Below are 11667 nucleotides of genomic sequence, written 5' to 3'. Positions count from 1 at the left end.
GCAGCCATGAACAACCAGGGTGGGTTTCCCACCAGCACAGCAGCCACACAACCCTCCCCATGCCATGGTGGGAGGGTTTTGGTGCCAGGGTCCAGCCAAGCCCCCTGGGCACCTGCCCCATGCTGTGGATCAGCACTCAGCATGGATCTCATCAGTCCCTGAGGTGCTGAGAGCCACCAGGCAGAGATGTCACAGACTGCATCTGGTAGGAAGGGACCCTCGAAGGTCATCTTGCCCACCCCCCCTGCAGTCAGCAGGGACCACCTCCAGCTAGAGCAGGCTGCTCAGAGCCCCATCAAGTTTGACCTCTCCAGGGGTGAGGTCTCCACCACCTCTCTTGCCAACCTGTTCCAGGGCTCCACCACCCTCATTGGCAAGAAATTCCTCCTAACCTCCTCTCCTCCAGTGCTATCCCTGTTCTCCCAACACAGCTCCTGCTCCAGCACGAACCTGGTGGCCACAGCCACTGGCCTCACCATCCTGGAGGCGCCCACAGGGGTGCCACGGGCAGTGCACCCCCTGCCATGCCCAGCTGCAGCGGTGCCAGTGCCGGGGACGCTCGGGCAGCGCGGAGGACCCCACGTTCTGTGCCTCTCCAGCTTGCATGGTAATTGCCTTTGGAAGTTACTAATTTGCTCATAGATTAATTACCATGTAATTTACTGCTCTTGGCTCCCGTGATAAGACTCCCTCATTTGCATGGCAGCCCACGGGCACCGGCTCAGCCCTGGGCAGCAAGGATCCCGCAGGGCTCCAAGCACGGCCAGAGATGGAGCAGGGAGGGGACACACAGAAACATTCCGGTTGGAAAGGACCCTCAGGACCACCGAGCCCAACCATTAACCCTGCTCCACAGAGCTCACCCCTAAACCATGTCCCCCAGGCACCACATCCAAACCACCTTTAAACGCCTCCAAGGGCTGGTGGCTCCACCACCTCCCTGGGCAGCACATCCCAACGGCAGGAATAACTTCTTCCAGATGTCCACTCTAAACCTACCCAGGGCGGGGGGGAAGCAAACAAGCTGGAGGGTCTCCAACAGGTGACAGCCACCCCCTCCTCCCTAAGCAGACCCCCTCCACCCCAGCACCAAGCAGGAAGCCGCAGCCCCACGGCACCACAGAGAGTGAACTTTTATTTCCAACAACGACAGCACCTGCCCCGTGGGGTGGGGACGGTGAGGAGGGCTGGGAAGGGGTTGGCCGAGAGGCCCCTTGGGGTTGGGGTTGGTTGGGTCGTTTGGTTGTTGTTTTTTTGGGGGGTGGGAGGGGAGAGAGAGCAGGGGGGCGAGGGCAGCCCAGCCCCGGGGGGCAGCCGCTCGCGTGCACACGGTGCACGGCGTGAAGAAACATCCCGGTAGAAAAGAAAGAAAATCTGGTGGCCTCCACGGCCGGTCCTGCCCCGGGGGAGGGTGCAGGCGTGGTCGGTGGGTGGGCGAGGAGGTGGGGGTGAGGATGAGGAGGGTGGTGGTGGGGGTGCACGTGTCCCCTCCACACCCGCATCCGGAGGGTGCCAGGGAGGAGAAACCGCGCGGGGTGGGGAGCATGGACCATCCCGTGGGGATGGCTCTGTCTGGCCAGGTAGGGACCCCTCCCCACGCTGCTCCCAGCCCGGCCACCGAGAGGATGAGGGCGGAGCAGACCCAGCGCGGAGGCTTCGCCCTGCGGCGGGGCGAGGGCGGCGGGCGCGGGGCTCACACCTCCGTCTGGAAGTCGCCGTCGGCCGCATCCAGGGCGGTGCAGGGGCTCTCCCAGTCTGCGCAGCGCAGCTCCAGCCGGTCCCGGTGGGCACTGGGGAGGGCGCCCAGCGTCATGGCCTTGAACGTGCTCCACGGCTTGGGTGGTGCGGCCGGAGCCTGCTGCTGCTGCTGCTGCTCCTCGGGGTTGGCCATGTCCTGCCAGGTGAGAGGCAGCTGTGGCTGCGCTGCCTGGTGGCACCCACTGGGAACCAGCCCACACATCTCCAACCATCCAGGGTTCACAGAGCCATAGAATGGTTTGGGTTGGAAGGGATCTTAAAGGTCATTCAGTTCCAACCCCTCTGCTGTGGGCAGGGACACCTCCCACCAGCCCAGGTTGCTCAAAGCCTCATCCAACCTGGCCTTGAACACCTCCAGGGAGGCATCCATGGTTCTAGTGTCTCACCACCCTCACTGGAAAGAATTTCTTCTTAATCTCCAGTCTAAATCTCCCCTCCTCACACTCAGCCTGGAGAAGACTGAGAGGGGATCTGATCAATATTTACAAATATCTGAAGGGTGGCTGTCAAGAAGGGGCCAGGATCGTATCAGTGTTGTCCTGTCATAGGACAAGGGGCAATGGATGCAACATAGAGCACAGCAAGTTCACAGATTGACAGATGGCATCAGGCTGGAAGGGGACCCTCAAAGGTTACCTTGTCCAGCACCCCCTGCAGTCAGCAGGGACACCAACTAGATCAGGCTGCCCAGGGACACTAAGTTTCTCCAGGAACCTCAACCACACCCCTGGGCAACCTCTTCAAGTGTCTCACCACCCTCACTGTGCAGAACTTCCTCCTGATGTCCACCCTAAATCTGCCCTGCTCCACTTTCAAACCGTTGCCTCTTGCCCTATCACCACAAATCCTTCTAAACAGTCCCTCCCCATCCTTCCTGTAGCCTCCTTCAGGTACTGAAATGCAGCTCTAAGGTGTCCCCAGAGCCTTCTCTTCTCCAGGCTGAACAGCCCCACCTCAGCCTGGGCTAGACCAGCCCCTGGGGCACTTACACTGGCCGTGTTCTTCTCCCCACCGCCCGACGAGACGCTCCACCGCTTTTCTCGCTGCGGATGAGAACCAGCACTGAGCCCCAGCACCGCCTCAGGCATCCAGGATCTACCTCCCCCCCGCCCCATCCTTCCTGGGATGCCCTCCTAGTCCATGCAAGGGGAGGTGAAGGATCACAGAGGAACAGATCAGAGCAGGATGGGACACCCCCCGAACCAGGACCTCACCTTGGAGGAGCCGGCAGCCGGGGCCCGGTACCGGTCCAGCGTGTGGAACTTCTGGTTGAGCTCGTGGTAGAGCTCGGAGTGACGCTTCCGTGTGTGCATCACCTTCTGCGGGAGGAGAGCGGAGCCCGCGGCCATTGGCACCCAGAACGGCTCTGCACCCCCTGGCACACACCCACCCCATCTCCCCCCTCGCCCCCTGCCTTCCCAGGGCACCCCCCAGACCTGGGGGAAAAGCGTGCCGGGGAGCAGCAGAACCAGCACCCAACTCGGCGCTTGAGTTTTAATCCCAGCTCGGTTACAGCTGCGCTGGCAGGGAGCTGAAGGGAGCTGGGGATGAGGTGGTTCAGTCACCAGATGGCACCCAACACTGTGATGGGCACTCGTGATAACCAGTGCCGTGGCAGGGCTTACCTCAAAGTCCAGGTCAGAGTATCGCAACCTCTTCCTCTGGCAGGGGACAGGCAGGGACCAGAGCAGGGGGAGGAGATGGAGAAGAAAAGGGAAAGGTCTTTGGAGGTCCAGGATGCAGCAGGGAGCAGGGGCAGCAGGGAGGGTGAAGCTCATGCCAGCCTCAGGCTGTGCCACTTGCAGGGGACAGAGCCCAGCTGCAGACACAGGGTGCCCAGCTGAGCTGCTGGGGTCCAGCAAAGGGTAGAACACTTGGCACCGACTGTGGGGGCACCTCATGCAGCCCTGCACATGCACACATGCTCCTGCATGCTCCTGCATAGCCACCCAGCTCCACCAGTGCGCTTCCCTGTCCCCTGTCACCAGCACAGGCTCCCACTCACCTCCAGGGACCCCACTTTCATGGCAGAGCCGGGCACCGTGCGGGGCATGGTGCGGCTGCGCTCCGACAGCTCCGAGGCCAGGATCTGCCTCACCGTGGGGTGCTGCTTGAACTGCAGGCCGTAGGGAGCCTTCATGGTGGCATAGGGCTGGCTCAGGCTGACATTGACGTGATCCATGGCCACGAAGCCAGGGTAGGCATCGCCCTCGGCAGCTGGGCGCCCCGTCCCGCCGGGCATCCCCTCCTCGGCGCCGGGAGCCAGGGTGGCTTCTTCCCTGGGGAAGGGCTTGAGGCTGCCGGTGCGGCGAGGCAGCATCATGTAGTCGCTCTCCCCGGGGGGGCTCGGGGGCCCGGACCCAGCCGTACTCCAGGGGCCTCAGGCTGCTCTCCGTGCACAGGTAGACAGGACCCGGAGCCTCCATGCCCAGCGGCTGCGCCGGCGGCTCGCCCAAACCTGCCACCACGTTGGGGGTCATCTTGGGCACCTGCACCAGGATGCTGGAGGGAGGGATGTTCCCTGGCAGGCTGGAGAAACCCAGACCGCCTTCTGAGGTGGTGTTGAGCTTGGGGTCTTCGTCCCCATCCAGGGAGATGCGGGACAAGGTGCCCGTGATGGTGGCAGGGTTGCAGGTGTTCACCTCCTTGAACAGCACTGTGGGCGGGGAGAGAGCTCAGGGCTGGCCCCGGCGGTCCGGTCCCGTGGGAGGGCCGCACCGATCCGCTGCGCCGGTGGCACAGCTGTCCCTCCCCGGGGGGAACACGGTGACATCCCTGTCCCCTGTGCGGGGAGCAGGGGAGACCTCACCTGTCTGACACGCCAGGTCAACGTCCTTTTCAAAATCTGTCTATAAAAACACAGAAAGAGGGGGAAGAGAGAGAGAGACAGAGAGACAGAGAGAGGAGAGGAGAGAGAAAGAGAGGGGGGAGGGAGAGAGAGGGAAATGAATGCACCTTGGCCAGAATGGGGAGCAGTGGGATGCGCCAGGGCCGCCCTGCCCCAGCCCTGCCCCAGCCCTGCTCCAGCCCTGCCCCAGCCCTGCCCCGCGGTGCCCCAGCTCTGTCCCAGTCCTGCCCCAGCCCTGCCCCGCGGTGCCCCAGCCCTGCCCCAGCCCTGCCCCACGGTGCCCCAGCCCTGCCCCAGCCCTGCCCCGCGGTGCCCCAGCCCTGCCCCAGCCCTGCCCCAGCCCTGCCCCGCGGTGCCCGCGCCGGCGCTGCCGCACTCACCAGGATCTGCACCTGGCCGTTCTTGCAGGAGTCGGGCGAGTTCTCATTCTCCTCGCTCCTGCACCCCCCCATCTGACACTTCACCACGTCCTGGACCTGCGGGGACAGAGCTGGTCACATTATCCCCCCCTGAGGGCAGGCCAGGGGACGTCTTCCCACCCCGGCACCCTGCTGGGGCCACCCCACCTCTCGGCGCAGGAAGCCGTGGACGGTGATGATGACGAAGCCCTGGACGGAGTTGAAGACGGCGAAGAGGACCTGGAAGAGGATGGAGCGCCGGTCGGTCATGGCGAGCACGGCCGACATCCAGGTCAGCGCCAGCAGGGGCAGGACCACGCAGGAGCTCCACAGCGATGCCCTGGGGCAGGGAGAGAGGGGCCGGGGTCAGCCCGTGGTGCCAGGGTTGCCCGGTGACAGCCCCTCCCCCGAGCATCGCCCCTCACCCCACAAGCGATGCCACGGCTGACTGTAGACACGCAGGGTGGCACGGAGACCCCAGCCAGGCCCCCTGCTCTCCCTTCCCCTCCTCCTCAGTGTCCCCAGGCTGGCACTGGCTGGGTGCTCAGGGCACTGCCTGCCTTAGGGTGAGGGGACCCATGGGCTCCTCCTGTTCCCTTAGTCTAAGTCGTTGGCATTGCCAAGGTGGCCCAGGCAGGGTACAGCCATGTGTGTCCCTGCCCCCCACACGGGCAGTGGGGGTGCTGGGGGGGGACACAGGGTCACTGTCGCTCTCCCACAGCCACAAGAAGAGCAGAAAAGGGATTTCTTTCTTTTTTTAATGGTGACTCTTGGGGCTGCTTCCATTGTAACTAAGCCCTTGGGAGCAGGGACCTCGGTGTGTGGTCATAGCCCAGCCCAGCCAGAGGGCTCAGGTGCCAGGAAGAGGATTCTGGAGGCACCCCCACGGCCAAGATTGGCTCGTGCCCCTCAGCATGGTGCTTCTCACGCCCTCCCCTCTCCCAACACCCCCCCGCCAAGGAAGAGGAACTGAGCCCCCTCAACGCCCCGACCCCAGTGATGAAGTGACCCGCAGGAAGCCGTGCCATGCAGACAGGATGGCCATGGTGGGGGGCACGCACCCCCACCCTGAGCACACAGCCTTCACCCTCGAGACCCCCAGCCCGGATCCTGTTCCCCTTCCCCGGGGGCAACGCCCAGAGCCCTCCCTCCCCATCCCCCATTGGTTCCAAGGCTGTGCTCGGGGCGGGGGGGTGGCGCAGCGGGCACTAACATGGCACTGCTGGCGGTGGCGGAGGTCATGGCCGCGCTGGACACCACGCCGCACTTGGTGCATTTCAGCAGCAGGTTGCCACAGGGAGGGGGCTTGGAGCTAAGCAGCCCAACGACCCCCCCAGGGTGCCCCGCGGCCAGGACCGGGCCACGCGGGGGTGCGGGCGAGGGGGAGCAAGGCAGTGGGATGCAGGGGGGGAGATGGTAAAGGCGGGGGGGGGGGGGAATCGGACAGATGGATGGATGGATGGATGGATGGATGGATGGATGGATGGATGGATGGATGGATGGACAGACAGACACAGGCAAAAAGCAGATGGGAGAAGGAAGAGAAAGAGAAATAAAGAGCAGGGTTAGTCGGGGGGGCAGCAGTTGTTAATGATGAGCCAAATGGCGGCGGGATGGGGCGGGCAGGGCTCAGCCCCCTCCTCTGGCAGTAGGCACGGGGGGAGGAGGGCGTCCGCAGCGCGCCGTTTCTCCCTTCCACGGGGGAAGGTGTGGGGGTAACTGCTCCCCCCTCCCCCTCCCAGTCCTCCACCGAGGGGCTGTGGTTGCCCAAGGCTTGGCCCTTGTGCCCACTGGTGAGATGAGGTCTGCCCCGCTCCTCAGCCCGCTCCCGGGGGAGAACCCATGCCGTGCCCCACAGCAGGGCAGGGTGCTGCGTGCCAGCCCCAGGGACAGCCCCGCAGGGCACAGGGCACTTACCCAGCTCGCTGCTTTTTGGACTTATCTGAAATGCCGTCGCGGGACATGAGCTTGTTGAACACGATGATGCCAACCAGCATGTTCACCTTGGGCGAGAGCGGGGCCGCCGTTAGGGCCGGGCAGGGAGCCCTCCATCAGCCAGGACTGGCAGGAGCTGCCACCCACCAGGGTGGATTCTGGGGGGGGCTCCAAGGCTCGGGGTCAGCTCACCAGCACGATGACTGCAGCGGGTCCCACGAAGGCATAGAGCAAACCGCCCTCCAGTGAGAGCCAGCAGCTGCAGGGGACCGCGGGGTGTCAAGGGCCGGTGGAGAAGGGACATCCCCTGCCCCCAGGCCCTGCTGCCAACCCAGAGTGGTCCCCGTGCCCAGCCCTGTGCCCCACCCCCACGCCCACGTACTAGCTGGCCGTCCCGTAGCCTTTGGTCCGTGTGAAGCCGACGGAGACTGCGACCACGAGGGCTGGCAAGCCTGGAGCGGGGAGACAAGGCTGGAGCTGCAGGGTGGTGGCATCACCGTGCCCCTCCCAGCATCACCTCTGTGCCAGCCCCCACGGCTGGAAGGCAGGGGTGAAGCCATTCTGGTCTGGCTGGTCAGAGGGTGGTGCCAGACTGAAGTCACCTCCACTGTGCCTCAGTTTCCCCTACTAGGGGGTGCCAGGAAGGCGCACAGGGTGGGATCATAGGATGGTTTGGGTTGGAGAAAACCTTTAAGATCACTGAGCCAAACCCTTCTCTCACTCTCCCAAGCTTGGTGCTAAACCATGGCACCCCAGCACCACATCTCTGCCTCTTTGAAACACCTCCAGGGATGGGCATCCAGCCAACCCCCCCCCCCCCCCCCCCCCCCCCGGGCAGCCTGTGCCAGGCTTTGAGAACCCTTTCAGCCAAGAAGTTTCTTCTGATGTCCAACCTAAACCTCTCCTGGTGCAACCTCTTGCCCTGTCACTTGTTACTTGACAGGAGAGGGTCCCTACCCTCCAGCCCACCCCAGGAGCAGCCATGCCAGGCTCTTACCCCATCCCAAGCACAGGAATCTCTTCCTGACCAGGCGTGTCCGGATCCGGCCGATCACCGCCAGGTAGGACTGCCAGGCCTCCGTCAGCACCCAGCAGAAGGATGAGAGGAAGAAGAAGTGGAGGAAGGCAGCTGTCATGGTGCACACACCCTGCAGGGACACGGGCACGTCACCAGGAGGCAGGATGGGCGCCCAGCTGGCACCGTGGTGGTTAAACTCCCACGCCTGGGCAAGGTTTGTGCCTGAGCCACCGGCACAAAGATTTAATCCCCAGAGCGACTTAATCCAAACCCAATCTGCCGCTGCGAGGCGGCAGGGACCGGGCAGCCGGCCGGGAAGAGAGGGCTTGGACCTTGCCCTGGCCCCTGTGCCCACCCTGTGAGGGTGGCACGCTGCTGGCACCCACCTTGCTGAGCATCTGGGACTGACCCACCAGGATGAGGATGTTGGAGGCCAGGATGGAGAAGCAGAAGTTGAGGAGGATGATGGAGCGCTCTGACTTGATGAACCTGTGGGCAGGAGCAGAGTGGGGTCGGGCTGCCAGCCTGTCCCACATCCCTCTTCCGTGTCCCCTGCATGCTCCTGGGCCAGGGACGGTGCCAGGCAGCCTGGGCACTTTTCCCACCAGTCCTTCTCTTCCCACCGCAAAGCATTTAATTACATCAACGCTGAGCTTTGCTTGCACTGTGCCCCCCCTTGCTGCCCCCTCCCCACATGGTGCCACTCCCCGGGTGCCCCCCAGGTCTCCAGCTGTCCCCGGGTCACCTCCAGAAGGCAGCGTAGATCACCAGGAGGGTCAGCAGAGCCATGCAGGAGACGGCACAGCCGATCATCAGCGGCACCGAGGGGGTGCCCGAGGGGTCCATGGCCTGGGAGGGGACGAGGGGGAGTGGCTGAGCCTGGCCCTCCATGGCTGCTCCCTGCCAGCCCCCACACTGGGCCCCTCCACCCTCCTGCCCAGCTGGGGACCCCCTGGGCACAGGAGGGGGTCAGTGACAGCAGTGGTGCAGCCAAAGCGCCTTCCTGGGGACCCGTGCCCATCTCCATGCCAACAAGGGATGCAGGCAGAATAGCAATGGGGTGGGGGGATGCCTGGGCTGCCCCCTCCCCTCCTTACACACAGCAGTGCCCCACATCAACCCCTATCAACCACAGCAACCCTGCCCCCACCCAGGCCCACCCCTCAGGGTGCCAGGAAGTCCCTTGGGTGCTGGGGGGCCACCACCCTCAGCCCCCTCCAGTGCCCACCCCACCCTGTCGAGTTGCCCACAGTCAATGCAGTCCCTGCCCATCCCCATCCTCCCCCAGGACCCCCACCTTGGGCAGGCTCCACAGCCCCAGGGATCACCTCCCTGCTACCCATGAGCCATGTCCCCAGCAGGCTTGGCCCTGTCCCCTACCAGGTCTCTGGGCAGCTGGGCGAGGACGGCGAAGGTGGCGAGCTGGCGGCACTGGCATTTGGTGTGCGCTGGGAGGGTCTCCAGGGTTTGGCAGCTCTCCGTGTCCCAGTTTCCCAAGCCAGCATCCCTGATTAATGGGACCAGAGCGAGGGAGAGCAGTTTGAAATGCTCAGACCCAGAGGGCAGCCCCTTCCAGCCTCTCCCCAGTTAACCCATTGCTGGCCCCTGTCTGGGGCGGGGGGAGGCAGATGCTGGGGAGGAAGGATGTGAGCACTGCCAGGTTAATCCCCAGAGCCCTTGGTGGGGGTGAAACCAGCCCTGCCCCAGTTCCCGCTGCCTGCCCCAGTGCTGATCCTCTCCGGGAACGGAGCAAAACACGAAGGATGATTTTTAATCAGCCCACCTAGGTTTGGGGGGGAGGAGGGGGTGGGCAAAGCGCAGAGGGAGGGGCCCAGGCACAGAGGGAGGAGTGAAGTGTTGTGGGGGGGTCTGAGACAGTGCTGAAGCAGGTGGCAGCAGTCCCAGAAGGCCCCTGGCACACACATCCCCCCTGGCACCCCTATCCCACTCCCCCAGCAAGAGCCATGGCTTCCACAGCTGCCCCAAAGTCAGACCTGCCTGGCAGTGGCTGTCGTCCTCCTGCCCCCCGAGGAGAGACCTGAGAGGCAGTGCCCTGTGGTGACACCAGCCGTGGGACTGGGGACAAAGCACCACTCCCAGCAGGGCAGGGAAGGTGGGAACTGAGTCTGTGGGACAGCCGAGGATGCAGCTCCCCTGGGGCTAGGCTGAGACCTGCCACACTCATCACAACCCCTGAACCGCAACCAGTGACCCTCAGGTGCAGAGCACCCACGGGCACCTGGGCTGGGCTGGGGTGGGGAGGGTGCAGCAGTGTCGGTGTCCCCCCCCTCCCCTCCGTGCCCTACTTTTCCCTAGCTCATGCCAGAGCGCCGGGCACTGCGCTAACAAATCGCATCTGGCAGGCTGGCAGCACCGTGCCCGCCTCACGCGGAGGAGCCACATCGACTCCGTGGCACCGCGGCTCCCCCATGGTCAGAGGCACCCTTCAGCCACGGGAAGGGACTAGCCCTGCTCCTCATCCCTCCCACCAGCATCCCAACGACCCCCAGGGCACTGGGACAGCCCCATCGCTGCCCAGAGAGGGCACTGCCAGGCTGTGCCTGTCCCCTTGTCCCCTCACTCACGTCCTCGAGTAGTCCCAGGTGACACACTGCGGGTGGGAGGTGCCCTGTGGACAGAGGGACGAGGTTAGTGTGTCACCCCCTGCCCTGCTCCCACCCCCAGGAGGGTGTCTGGGCCATGGGGACCTGCCCAGTTACCCCAGCACTGGTGTGTCCCCACCAGGGCGCTTGTGGGCACCAGCTGGGAGCTGCTGGCTCTTGTTCAGCTCCCGGTGCCTGCGGGCAAAGGGGTCAGCAGGAGCCACGTGGCACCAAGAGGTGACATGGTGACACAGTGACATGGTGGGGGGACACTCACATGCGTAGTGTGGGCAAAGGGGCCGGTGGCACCCAGGTGGGACTGAGAGGTGACATGGTGACAGTGATAGAGTGACAAAGTGGTGGCACAAGAGGGGGCTGCTCACGTTGATGATGTGGGAGAGCTCCACCAGGACCAGGGGCTCGGCAGGCTTGGTCGGGGGGCGCACCGTCACCATCAGCACCTTGGAGGTGACAGCCAGGGGAGTCCTGCAGGGAGGGTCGGCAGCTGGTCAGAGGGCCGGGCAGCTGGCACGGGGGGCAGAGGGCAGCCCCACTCACCTGGGCGGGGGCAGGATCAGCCCCAGCGTGCGGTACAGCACGGCCCCGATGACGAAGTGGGAGGAGTCCTCTGCCTCTGCGGGGACAGGGGGAAGGGGCAGCAGGGCCGTGAGCCAGAGCACGCGTGGGGGGCAGATCTGGTCCCCAACACCCCTGAGGGCACAGGGACCCCACCCCTGACGCAGGCATGGCACACACGGGCGGGCACACACCTGGGCTGGCAGGAGGCCGGATGTGCACACTCGCACTGCCAGATGTGCACACACAAGCTCCCACTCCCAGACGTGCACACCCATGCACGCTCCCAGATGTGCACACACTGCCAGCTGTGCCCACACTGCCAGCTGTGCCCACACACGCGTTCCCCCTCCCAGCTGTGCCCAGCCCAGCCTCACCGGCCGAGGCGAGGCTCAGCACCTCCCTGGGGATGAAGAGTTTGTCCTCGGAGCTCCTGGCCCAGTCCTTCATGCCCCGCCGCCCCTTCATGGGGAAGTTGATGTCGCTGGAGACGGCGGAGACAGGCTCCCTCTGGATGCTGATCACTGCCAG

The 11667-nt window shown here is 64.6% G+C and overlaps 1 protein-coding gene across 1 annotated transcript in view; it reads right to left on the bottom strand.

Moving 5' to 3' along the window:
* Nucleotides 1–1108: 1108 nt before the first annotated feature.
* The window catches only part of ADGRB2 (adhesion G protein-coupled receptor B2), a 30363-nt gene continuing 19804 nt past the window's right edge, over nt 1109–11667 (bottom strand). The window contains 21 exon segments of the mRNA XM_068159280.1: nt 1109–1894; nt 2748–2801; nt 2973–3077; nt 3384–3419; nt 3764–4111; nt 4113–4414; nt 4568–4607; nt 4987–5082; nt 5173–5344; nt 6218–6316; nt 6922–7007; nt 7132–7198; nt 7322–7391; nt 7937–8087; nt 8344–8446; nt 8703–8806; nt 9338–9464; nt 10543–10586; nt 10944–11046; nt 11119–11194; nt 11514–11660. Coding sequence (XP_068015381.1) covers nt 1694–1894; nt 2748–2801; nt 2973–3077; nt 3384–3419; nt 3764–4111; nt 4113–4414; nt 4568–4607; nt 4987–5082; nt 5173–5344; nt 6218–6316; nt 6922–7007; nt 7132–7198; nt 7322–7391; nt 7937–8087; nt 8344–8446; nt 8703–8806; nt 9338–9464; nt 10543–10586; nt 10944–11046; nt 11119–11194; nt 11514–11660 — 2531 coding nt within the window. The 3' untranslated portion in view covers nt 1109–1693.

This window comes from Melanerpes formicivorus, unplaced genomic scaffold (genome assembly GCF_026170545.1).
Source record: "Melanerpes formicivorus ecotype bairdi unplaced genomic scaffold, bMelFor1.0.p_v2 SCAF_45, whole genome shotgun sequence".
Lineage (NCBI taxonomy): Eukaryota > Metazoa > Chordata > Aves > Piciformes > Picidae > Melanerpes > Melanerpes formicivorus.
Note: the sequence above shows the minus strand (reverse complement) of the source record. Positions and strands in the feature narration are given on the sequence as shown.